Source organism: Lepidochelys kempii, chromosome 6 (assembly GCF_965140265.1).
Source record: "Lepidochelys kempii isolate rLepKem1 chromosome 6, rLepKem1.hap2, whole genome shotgun sequence".
NCBI classification, from domain to species: Eukaryota; Metazoa; Chordata; order Testudines; family Cheloniidae; genus Lepidochelys; species Lepidochelys kempii.
Genome location: NC_133261.1, coordinates 75,978,657 through 75,990,823, shown reverse-complemented (window position 1 = coordinate 75,990,823; position 12,167 = coordinate 75,978,657). Strand labels below are relative to the sequence as shown.

Sequence of the window (12,167 nt, the reverse complement as noted above, 5' to 3'; positions counted from 1 at the left end):
CCATCTTCTATGCTGCCCCTAATGCCTGGAGCAGTTTAATCTCTTGGAGCATCATGCAACCATCCTTATTTCATTAATCTCTCTATCAAATACATTTATTCGACATAGTTTATCAGTTAATCTAGCAATGAAAGGAGCATTCACGGCTATTATCATGCACATGGAGTCATGGCTCCATGCATCAGGGTTCCCTAGGGAGGTCCAGAATACCATTGAGGACCTCCCCTTCGATGAATCACACCTCTTCAACTTCTTTTCAATGGACAAGTCTCTCCATAAAGGATTCCAGGGCTACCCTCTTGTCAAGGTTCCTCCCCCACTCTGAACTCTAGGGTACAGATGTGGGGACCTGCATGAAAACCCTCCTAAGCTTATCTTTACCAGCTTAGGTCAAAACTTCCCCAAGGTACAAAATATTCCACCCGTTGTCCTTGGACTGGCCGCTACCACCACCAAACTAATACTGGTTACTGGGGAAGAGCTGTTTGGACGCGTCCTTCCCCCCAAAATACTTCCCAAAACCTTGCACCCCACTTCCTGGACAAGGTTTGGTAAAAAGCCTCACCAATTTGCCTAGGTGACTACAGACCCAGACCCTTGGATCTTAAGAACAATGAACAATCCTCCCAACACTTGCACCCCCCCTTTCCTGGGAAATATTGGATAAAAAGCCTCACCAATTTGCATAGGTGACCACAGACCCAAACCCTTGGATCTGAGAACAATGAAAAAGCATTCAGTTTTTTACAAGAAGACTTTTAATAAAAAATAGAAGTAAATAGAAATAAAGAAATCCCCCCTGTAAAATCAGGATGGTAGATATCTTACAGGGTAATTAGATTCAAAAACATAGAGAACCCCTCTAGGCAAAACCTTAAGTTACAAAAAAGATACATAGACAGAAATAGTTATTCTATTCAGCACAATTCTTTTCTCAGCCATTTAAAGAAATCATAATCTAACACATCCCTAGCTAGATTACTTACTAAAAGTTCTAAGACTCCATTCCTGGTCTATCCCCGGTAAAGACCAGCATATAGACAGACACAGACCCTTTGTTTCTCTCCCTCCTCCCAGCTTTTGAAAGTATCTTGTCTCCTCATTGGTCATTTTGGTCAGGTGCCAGCGAGGTTACCTTTAGCTTCTTAACCCTTTACAGGTGAGAGGAGCTTTCCCTGGCCAGGAGGGATTTCAAATGGGTTTACCCTTCCCTTTATATTTATGACACCTCCATTCACTGGGGAGATACATGCCTGCCCCAAGAGGAAGTTTCACTGCCCATCGGTGAAATCTAGATATGTGGCTCAGCAGTTTTTCCACCAGAGTCTCTATGGACCACCACGTAAGAGACAGGGGGTTCAAAAGTCCCACTTTCCTACACCATCTGTAATAGGCTGAACACCTCAATCTCAGCCCTTGGCTCGACGTTATTATTGACAATATCTTAAGAGCTGCAAAACCTCTAAGCCCAACACCTCAACCCCCTCACACCATTTGGGGGTAATTTAGCATTCCTTTTAAACACCTGGAGTGCAGTAACAATGGACAAGTGGGTGCTGAACATCATCCACTTTGGCTAAACAATAGAGTTTGCATCCCTACCTCCTCCAAAAAACCCATCCCCACTCGCCTTTGGGGACCATTCTTATGAGAGTATTCTCAAACAAGAGGTGACAGTGCATCAACGAGCAATAAAATACATCCCTCCTCAATACCAAGAGAGGGTTTTACTCTACCTACTTTCTGATACCCAAAACAGAAGGGTGGTTGGAGACCAATCCTCGACCTCTGCTATCTCAACCACCTCATTCACAAACTCAGATTTCACATGCTCACATTGACAGCTATAATTCCATCTTTAGAAAAGGGCATGCGGTTCATGGCTCTCAATATGAAGAACAACTACTTTCATGTAGACCTTCGTCCTGCCTTCAAATGCTTTCTTAGATCTGTGGTAGGCTCCATCCATTTTCAGCACCAAGTACCCTCCTTCAGAATAGCAACCTCAGAGTCTTTACCAAGATATTCTCAGTAGTAGCAGCCCACATCAGACATCGTGATCTCAATGACTGGCTCCTTGTTGCCAAGTCCTGCCAGAAAGCCTATGCATCCCCTTCCATGATGCTACACCTCCTCTCTTCACTGGGAGTCAGCATGAATGTTAAAAAAAAATCTGTTCTCACCCCCACACAATCTCTGCACTTCATCGGAGCAACTTTATAGTCTGTCACCGCAAGACTGTACCTGCCCAAGGACAGATTCCAGACCATGAACAATATCATGGCTCATGTCACAAGCAACCTTTGAGTACCCATCAAGACATGTCTGTCCCTCTTAGGTAATAGGGTTGTGCACCTGCATCATCCCTTCAAAGGACTCTACCTTCATTGCCTTCAAACTTGGTTGTGGTTAGTATAGTCTCCAAGCTGTCATTCCTTGAACCTCATAGTGATAGTTCCGGCCAAGGTATTGTCTTCACTGCTGTTGTGGACAATTCCTCATTGGATATGCATGGGCCTCCCTTTTCCCCCTTCCTATCTGGCCAGGACCATTATTACGGACACATCCCTATTAGATTGGGGAGCCCACATGAACAGCCACACAGCACAGTGTGCCTGAACATCTTGAGAATCCAGGGTGCATGTGAATATCCTGAAGTTTTAAACTGTCCAGAAGCCATGTGAGTCCTTTCTTCTGTTCATCTGCATTTACCATGTCCTTACAATGTCAGAAAACACTATGACTGTCTTCTACATCAACAAGCAGTGGGGAGCAAGATCCGCCTTCCTATGTGCAGAAGCAGTCAGTCTCTGGAACTGGCGTATCAGCAATCAAATCACCCTATCGGCAACCTACCTTCAAGGGAAGCAACATGTCTGCTGAGGGAATCTGCAAGCACATTTTACAATTGATCACAAGAGGGAGCTCCACGACTCAGTACTGCATGGTATTTTTACTCAGTGGAGGACCTCAACAAGGGCAAGGATCTGTTCAGCTCTCAAGCGAACAATAAATGCACCGCATATTGCTCCAGAGGAGCACTAGGTCACTATTCCCAGAGTGACACTCTTCTTCTTCCTTGATTGGACTGCTCCTGCCACAAGTTTTACACACAATCCGGTAGGACAGAGCATAGGGCATCCTGATCGCCCCCTTCTGGCCCCAACAGTTCTGGTTTCCCAAGAGCCTATGGGTGTCATCCTGACCACCAATCATTCTACCAACATTCCCTGAGCTCCTGACCCAGTGGGAACAGCAAGATCAAGCACCCCAATCTGTGTCCACTCTACTTCAGGGCTTGGTATTTGGATAGGCATCATCCTTAGAACATTCATGCTCCACAGCCATTTGAGACATCCTCTGTAACAGTAGAAAGAACTCTACTACAAAATGTTGCCTAGCTAAATGGAAGCACTCCTCTTCTTGAGCACTCCAAAGAGGCATTGTCCCAGAGACGACAAATATTTCCCTCATCTTGGACTACATCCTATCTTTGAAAACATTAAGTTTGTCCATCAGCAAGACCACTTGGCGGTGGTCAGCACATACCATCCAATTTCTAAGGGCTACTCAGTCTTTGCAAATCCACTGACCAATAGATTCTGGAAAGGCCTAATAAAAACTTTCCCATCTACTCAGAAGCCTACTCTCCAGTGGCACGTGAATCTTGTTCTTTCAGTACTCGCAAGTCATCCTCCTCCCTTGTTTTGAGCCTTTAGCAACTTGCTCCATGTTCCTCCTTTCTATAAGGTCACTTTCCTTGTAGCCATCAACTCAGCAAGAAGCATTGGTGAACTTGGAGCAATGATGGCAGATCCTCCATACAATATATTCCTTAAGGATACATTTATTAATGTCTACACTCCAAATTCACCCCTTAAGTAGTTTAGGAATTTCAGGTTAACCAATCCATTCACTTACCTGTGTTCTTCCCAAAACCACATGCTTCCACAGAGGAACAAAGACTCCACTTCCTCAATATTTAGCAAGCCTTAGCTTTTTACATGCAGAGAACAAAACCAGCCAAGAAATCTCTGAGACTGTTGCTATAGTAGAAAGTCAGAGGGCAAAGCATCTCCACCCAGAGAATCTCCAAATGGATCTCTGGCTGCATTCTACTCTGCTCTCAGCTTTTAAATCTCTCACCCCCATGGGGTAAGAGCTCATTCTACCAGAACACAAGCAACAACTATGGCATCTCTTCAGGAAGGTACCCCTCCTGGACATCTGAAAAGCAGCCACATGGGCCTCCAATCACACATTTTCAAGACATTATGCCCTGGCGCAGGACTCTTCTGTTGATGCCTCCTTTGGGATGGCAGTATTCTGCTCAGCCCTACTGTCTACTTAGGTACTGCTTGTCACTTACCCACAGTGGAATACAACTGGGACCATCACTTGAAGAAGAGGAGGTTACTTACCTGTAACTGGAGGTTCTTTGAGATGTGTGGTCCATATCTGTATTCCGCTACCTGCCCTTTTTTCCCTCTGATGCATATGCGTAACTCACAGTGGAATACAGATAGGGACCACACATCTCAAAGAACCTCCAGTTCGTAAGTACCCTCCTCATTTGGAATTTCTGCTTGGTAGTTGTTGTTAATTATTTGTCGTATGATAGTGACTGGAGGCCCCCACTGTAGTCATAACCCCTTTGTACTAAGTATTGTATAAATGCGTAATATGAGAGACTATCAGAGTCAGGAATAGAACCCAGATCTCCAGACTCAGTGCAGTTCCCTATCCATTAGACCACACTGCCTCTCTAATACTCTTCAAATCATATAATTCACTTATAGCAATTTTCATATAATTGTTGAATCAAAATGTAATAGTATACCAATCAGTCAGGCTTTATTGCTTTAACCAACATTATAACTGGTTTGAATATTAGTTATGTATACAGTGGAGATACCTAATGAATAAACGCAAGTAGATTGAAATAGAAGCACTCAGTACAAATAAATCACAAAAATACATAATAATTTGGATCACAAAAACTGCTCCATTAAAGAGATTTGAACATGCAGACTACAGGCAGGACTAGCAGCAGTATGAGGGGAAGAACTGGTTTAGGAAGTGGCATCCAGGAATGATAAAGATTCTGCAGGCAGAGGGAGGTGGTTTTAATCAGATATTTCCCAGCCTTTAACGAAGTTCAGATGTATCTTAGGGGCTGAGAAAGCATAAAGGTCAGTTCTTATTTCACTTTAGAATCATAGAAGATTAGGGTTCGAAGAGACCTCAGGAGGTCATCTAGTCCAACCTCCTTCTCAAAGCCCACTTCTAATTTTGATGATCACATCTGGCACAAGCACACAGATCTGTAGTCAACTAAATCCATCCTTCAGATTCTAACAGTGTTGACTAATTTAAATTTTCTTGTTGTGAATACTTTCCACCCTCTTGTAGAGGAGATGTTCAGGTGAGGAACAGATGACTTAAGGAACAGAAGATTTAAAGAGTAAAAACACTGTGTATAACCAACAGTCTTTTAAAAGATGGAGCAGTTTGAGAGAGAAGCCTTTCTTCTGGCCACCTGGTGGATTATGGATTAGATTTTGTGGGCCAGCCGAGCTCTGCCTGAGTGCAGCTCATCTGACTCTATAGCTGTACTGGTCATACTGTATGTACATGCAAATAATGCATTCATTGTGGTGTTTGTTTCCAAACTCAGGAGAAAGAAATGGAAAAGCAGAAAACTCTTTATCAGCAAGCTCGTCTGCACGACCGTGGAGCTGCTGAGATGGTTCTTCAGATGATTAGTGCAAGCAAAGGTAAAGTTCTCTGAAGTATTTAAATTATGTTAAACCTATATGCAATTATATAAATATATCAGCTTACTAAATGCATGGTATATAATAAATCAAAATTAAATTCACATTATGAACTACATTAGGTATACTCTGTTCTGTTTTCCGATATAATCAGTTACGTTAACACAGATTTTAATTGTTATATGATTGTTTTGACAGGTGAACTGGGCCCCATGGTTATTGAAACATTAAAACTTGGCATTGCCATTCTAAATGCTGGTAATACCTTAGTTCAGCAGGTAACAATATTAAACTTTTACAAGCCTTCTCTTTGTAAAGGGAGCATATTATTTTGAGAATTTTAGTTTATTACTACTGTTCTTATGCTAGGAGGAGTTTGGTTAATTTTAGATTAGATGACAAAAAATGTGGGGGGTAATATTCTGGTTGGTTGAACAGTTAGATGCACACTAACATAATAAAGGCTAGAGCAAACTACATTTTAATAAGAGCAGTAATCAAATATATTGCTGGCCAATTTTGTCAATATGACAATGATAATTTGGCAAATTGTCAAATTATAATGATTTTTATATAGTTTTTCCTAAATCTCTCTCTCCTGTAGAAAATGTTAGACTACCTTAAAGAGAAGAAGGATGCTGGATTTTTTCAGAGTCTCTCTGGCTTAATGCAATCTTGCAGGTAAAAGCACAAACCATGTTGTTACAGCTTTAGTAGCATCTAGGTTGGTGGCTAATTGCTCAGAGTTGGTGCAGAGTTTGGATTACAGCAGTCGAGAACTGAGCTGGGAATTGATCTAGAGGGAATTGTATTTGTGGATCTTAGGCACTTAAGAAGAGTAAGTTCATCTGTGGAATATTCTTCCAAGAGAAAATAAAGCGTAGGCTGACCTTGTACTTCTCAGCAAGCACACATAAGAGTAATACAGCATTTGGTAGGTTTTAGCTCAGTGATAATTTGCAATGACAGCAGTGCCTGTTGTCCATGTGTGTCTTTCTGGGCAACAGTAAAAACAAAGTTCACTTGAAGACAGACCATAAAATGTAAAGGACACTAGAAACAATATGCTAGTGTTTCCCTTTTTGGTTTTAATAATATCACTGTGAATAAAAACAAGTACATGTGTCACTGTGAAACTAAATGAACTGCACTAGCTAAAAAACTTAAAATATATTCAGATTATAGAAATAAAATTATTTCACCAGTGTACTGAGAGAGGTTACCAGCTTCTGTTATGGGAAATGAGCTTTCCTGTATTAGCAATAGAAAATTATTCCTGGGGGAATTCTGCCCCACTGCACATGTGCAGAATTTATGTCCCCCACATATTTCTTTGCTTCCCCACAAAAAAATGACTTTTTTGACGGGGAAGCAAAGGGAAGCCATAAGAGTGGTCATGCGACCCTCTTCAGCCGTCTGTTTTGGGTGCCCAGTGCAGCCAACAGAGAGGTAAATCACTGTGGGGCAGGGAGCAGGACTGGAGAAGACCCAGCTGGTGGCTCCTATCCTGTGGCAGGCTCAGCTGCTAGTACCGGCTGGTCTGTGGAGGACGGGACTTCCTCTTCCCCTGCACGGCATCCAGGGCCAGAACACACCCAGATTTCTCCCCAGCTGCAGGAAGCTCTGCAAATCTCCCCTCTCCCTCCCCCCACTCTTCCCCGCTTCCTGCACCTATTGCTCCTCAGCTGCAGGGGGAGGTATCCCTGTACAGGGAGCTGCTCCCCCATCCGCCTAACCCCCCCGCATCCAGACCCCCTCATACCCAGACCATCCCACCGAGTCTCACCCCCACCCCCGTACTCAGAATCTCACTGATGAGTCCCACTCACCCTGCACCTGGACCATTGCAACGAGCCACCCACATCCCCTCCCCACCAAGACGCAACCAGCTGCAGCTGGATCCCCACCCCACTAAGCCCTACTCCCCCAGCATCTGGACCCCCCCACAATCAGACCCCCATGCCGAGCTCTATCCCCCTCAAACCCAGACCCCCTGCTGAGCCCCAACCACCTTCATCTGGACCCCCCCCCTGCAGAGTCCCCTTACCATTGCACCCAGAACCCCCCAACAAGCTCCCGCACCCAAATTCCCCATTGAGCCGCTCACACCAAGATTGCCCCACACAGAACTCTCTCAACCCCCACCAAGCCCCTGCACACTTGGATCCTACCTTCCTGAGCCTGCCTGCCCACACCTGGTGCACCTGGCACAAAGGAGCCAGGACCCAGGGGTGTTTCTGGAGCAGGCCCAATCCTTGCAGTATGTCAGGTGTTGGGTGCAGTCTCTCCACTGAGTCCGTGTCCTGGGGTGGGGCAGGGAGCTACACAGTGATCTCCCACCTCTGTGCAGCCAGTGGCCTGTGCTCCCCAGTGCCATGCTGGAGCCTCCAGATTTATTTGACATATATAATTTGCAGAATTTTAAAATATTGTGTGCAGAATTTTTAATTTTTTGGCGCAGAATGCCCTCAGGAGTAGAAAATCGATCTTTCAATAGGTTTTGACCTTGGAAGACAATTAGACTCTCAACAGGTTCCTTTTAAATGGTAACAGTTTGGTAGAAACCATACGAATGAGAAATAAAGTAAACTCGAATTACGACTTTTTGGCAGATCCGACAGAATTGAATCAATACTCAAAACAAAATTTTGGGTTCCTTTTCTCTTCTACATATAGATGTGTAGCTCCTCTTGATATTAATGGTAGTAATAGGTGTATATCAAGAGGAGATTTAGAGCTGTATCTTTTCAGAAACAGACACTGGACCCTTATTCCCCTTCAAACCCTTTTATTTAAAACATGTTTCATTTTAGATATATGAGTCTGTGTAAAATGGGTAAAATGTGTGGGTCAAGGCTTCCAGAGAGTTCATGGAGGAAATTAATTTTGCCATTACATACAGCAGCAGAACTTTCTCAATTTTCTGTGCTTTGTTAAAAGTGTTCTTGACTTGAATGCATTTGAAAGACAGAATAAAGCAGAAGGTCTTGGAATGGTTACTGAAGAAGGAACTCGTAAGTATAATGAATAAAACCCATTTAATTCAAGTAACAATTAAAGAGTTTACTATGCTTCCTTCTAAAACTGGAATTTTCAGGGCTGTTTTAGCACATTGCTCTCTTTATTGATAGCCTCATTAAAATTAGGATTAGATTAGATTTTTTAACATGGTTAATGTTTATTAAAATTCTAGCAGTAAACATTTGAACGGAAATTATCTTGTAACTTACAATTTGCTTATCCTGTATTCTTATTATTTTTCTCTGATCCACAGTCATCGTTCGTGAGCGTGGTACGTTTGGGTTTACAGCTTTTGATGCTATTGTGTGTTGCAAATACAGAAAGAAATCTTCTTTAATTGCATCTTCCCAGACATCCTTTAGGTTTAGTTTTATGGTCTGCAGCAGGTTGCGTGTTGAGCTTGGACAAAGAATTTGATGCTTAATTAAAGAAGTGTCTTTCATATTTAAGGCATGGTTTTATTGACAACTAACCATTTACTTATTAGAACTTTAGTCCAGTAGTTTTTACCATGAATGCATTGGAGTGCTAAATATTTTGGCTTTTGCTTTTTCTGTTCCATAATTTGTTTTATTATCATTACTCTCAGTACATTTATTTAAAATTACTTTAAAGCAGCTTACAGTATTTGCTTTTTATTAGAATCACTTATTTTGAAGGATGCTATTTAAAGAATATATGTTTTGCATGTTTAATGATGAACAATGATCACATTCATTGTATATATTTTCAAGGTGAGAAAGTGCTACAGAATGATGAGTTTACTCGAGATCTGTTTAGATTTTTACAGCTGCTTTGTGAAGGTCATAACAATGGTAAGTAGACTGGAATGAATTTTCAGGAAAGTGATTGTATTCATATTCTTAAAAGGAAGGACAGTAGTCCTTAGTATTGATGCTATTCAAATTGACTTTCTGTTTTTTGCTAAAGGAAATCCAGTCACCACTCTAAGCTGAAGTGGTTCTTCAAAATGTGACAAACAATGCAATCTAATCAACTTTCACTCTTTAACTTTCACTCTTTAACTAACAGTCATAATGACATTCCAGAATTTATACATCTCACCATTAATAGAAAGATGGATGGCAAGACATTCACAAAAAAGTTCTTGTTATATGTTTAAATTATGATATATTTTAATAAAATTTCCAGAATTTTTAATAAGCATCTGTGCTTTTAAGTGTAGTGTATATGAGATTGTCTTTCACAATTAGTAGCTATAAGAGTAATTATAGTCGGATAATCTCCTATTTTTTTGTTTCTTATACATATATATTTATCAAACACAAAGTATTTGTGATTTCAGATTTTCAGAATTTCCTGCGTACTCAGATGGGCAACACTACAACCGTGAATATTATCATCAGCACTGTTGACTATCTCTTACGTCTTCAGGTAAAAAAAAAGACAAAGACAAAACGAAGAATAAATTATTCCCCTCCCCTTCCACTGAGGCTAACACAAGGAGCAGCACTAGCTTTGTGTAGTCTTTGCACTGGGAGTATCACAAAGATACTTTGTGCCCACCCCTGTGCAGGTGAATGAGGAAGCTGCCTGCACCCTCTGCTCCCTCACCTCGTGCACATGCTCATGGCTGCACATATTTTGGATGGACTTAATTTCATTTGTGATTACTAGTGTGGTAATCCTGTATATGAAGTTGACCTGTAACTAACAGGCTTAATATTAAAGTGTACTGCACTTGTTGTCTTCATTTTTAAATAGCCCATAACTGTCAGATGTGCCTTTGTAAAACAACAGAGTAATAATGTATTTCAGTATTGATCACTGCAGAATACATAACTGGACAAAAATGTATAACATTATTGTGGTTAGAAATAAAAGCACATAAAAATGTGAAATCCTATCTACCATTTCAACTTCTGTTGATGTGATAATGTATGGCAATTGCTGAATATATAATATGAGAGTGGAAAAATATAATATATTGTCATTTGTTCTTAGGAATCAATTAGTGACTTCTATTGGTACTATTCAGGAAAAAACATGATTGATGAATCTGGACAGCGTAACTTCTCTAAAGCTTTGGCTGTTACCAAACAAATTTTCAACTCACTTACAGAATATATCCAGGTAAATGGAAACCTGACAAAGGATGTTCAAATTTCAATATTTACAGTAAATGTATTTACATATAAACTGCCTGCTCCTCAGCTGGTGTAAATCAGCAATTGACATAGCTTCATTAATTTGAACCGAGCTATGCTCAGTTACACCGACTGTGGATTTGGTCCATAATGTAAAAATCTATAGATATTTTTGTGATTGTCTATATGCTTAACATTCACAACCTATGTGGTAATTATATTTTGGAAGACATTCTAGAATAACTTCATGGAAGATTGTACTTATTTCTTGAATTGCTCAAATAGGAGCCTTAAATGGAAAAAGCATTTCTTACCCTGATTGATGCGTAAAGAAAAAATGTGTTTTTCTTTATTTTTAGGGACCTTGCATAGGTAACCAGCAGAGTCTGGCTCACAGTAGGCTGTGGGATGCAGTTGTTGGCTTCCTTCATGTCTTTGCTAACATGCAAATGAAACTCTCTAAGGTATTTTCAGTTGTTCAACAATTATCTATAGTGCATAAGCATAAAATGCAATGTAAGCATAAAATGCAATAAAATGTGCAGTGAAAGCTATAAGTCAATCAGGAATAAGGTCTCTGTTCAGTTGTGTATAGCATTCTTATTTTCATTAGGTAACAAATAGCCCTCAACTTAGATGATAGCCCTAGAAAAACCTGTTGGGCCTTCTGCTCTATGGATTATGATTCTCCTTCTGTGCTCAAGTGAGTCAGCTAACCTCTTAAACATGTCCACATACAGTGTGCTTCAATTTTCTCTTTAGACACATCATTCATTACCTAATTGTCCTTATATGGCTAAGGGACTTTTTTTTTAATGGCCAGCCTACAAGTACCATGTTAATGAGTCTGAAACTCCTTATTCACAGCTACTTTAAATAATCCTTGGTGGTTTTTGCTTTTTTTCAAAAGATTTATCTCTGAAATGACATGCTTTCCATCACTTGAGAACATACAAAGGGTGCACTTAAGTTCTACAGCTTTCAAAGATGTTTACCATTTCAGCAATAGCTATGTAACAAGAAAGTTTATGAAAATGGTAAAATCTCTGAGTATAATAGAAATTTTATATGGCAGCCATCATATTTGCTTTAGATTTAAAAAAATACAGTAAAATGTTTTAAAGAAATGAATAGTAATATCCTAATTTCACTGATAGGGTATTTGCATCTATGTCAAAAAAGAACAGAACCAATTAGCATATTTACAATTTGTATTGTGATAATAAGATGCAGGTTATTTTTACAGGTCCTTACTCCCACA

At 40.6% G+C, this 12,167-nt stretch overlaps 1 protein-coding gene across 16 annotated transcripts in view; it reads left to right on the top strand.

Annotated features, from left to right (window-relative positions):
• RYR3 (ryanodine receptor 3) overlaps positions 1-12,167 on the top strand; it is a 581,477-nt gene that overhangs the window by 509,195 nt on the left and 60,115 nt on the right. For 15 of the 16 annotated variants that reach the window (XR_012159473.1, XR_012159474.1, XM_073348839.1 and 12 more), the window contains 9 exons: positions 5,678-5,777; positions 5,976-6,055; positions 6,382-6,458; positions 8,718-8,791; positions 9,052-9,069; positions 9,533-9,613; positions 10,105-10,193; positions 10,764-10,892; positions 11,266-11,370. Coding sequence is in view for 14 of the 16 variants with exons in the window: in XM_073348839.1 (XP_073204940.1) it covers positions 5,678-5,777; positions 5,976-6,055; positions 6,382-6,458; positions 8,718-8,791; positions 9,052-9,069; positions 9,533-9,613; positions 10,105-10,193; positions 10,764-10,892; positions 11,266-11,370 (753 nt within the window). In the remaining 2 variants the exon portion in view is untranslated. The remainder of the gene's footprint in view (positions 1-5,677; positions 5,778-5,975; positions 6,056-6,381; positions 6,459-8,717; positions 8,792-9,051; positions 9,070-9,532; positions 9,614-10,104; positions 10,194-10,763; positions 10,893-11,265; positions 11,371-12,167) is intronic. The other variant, XM_073348829.1, reaches the window with a different exon arrangement.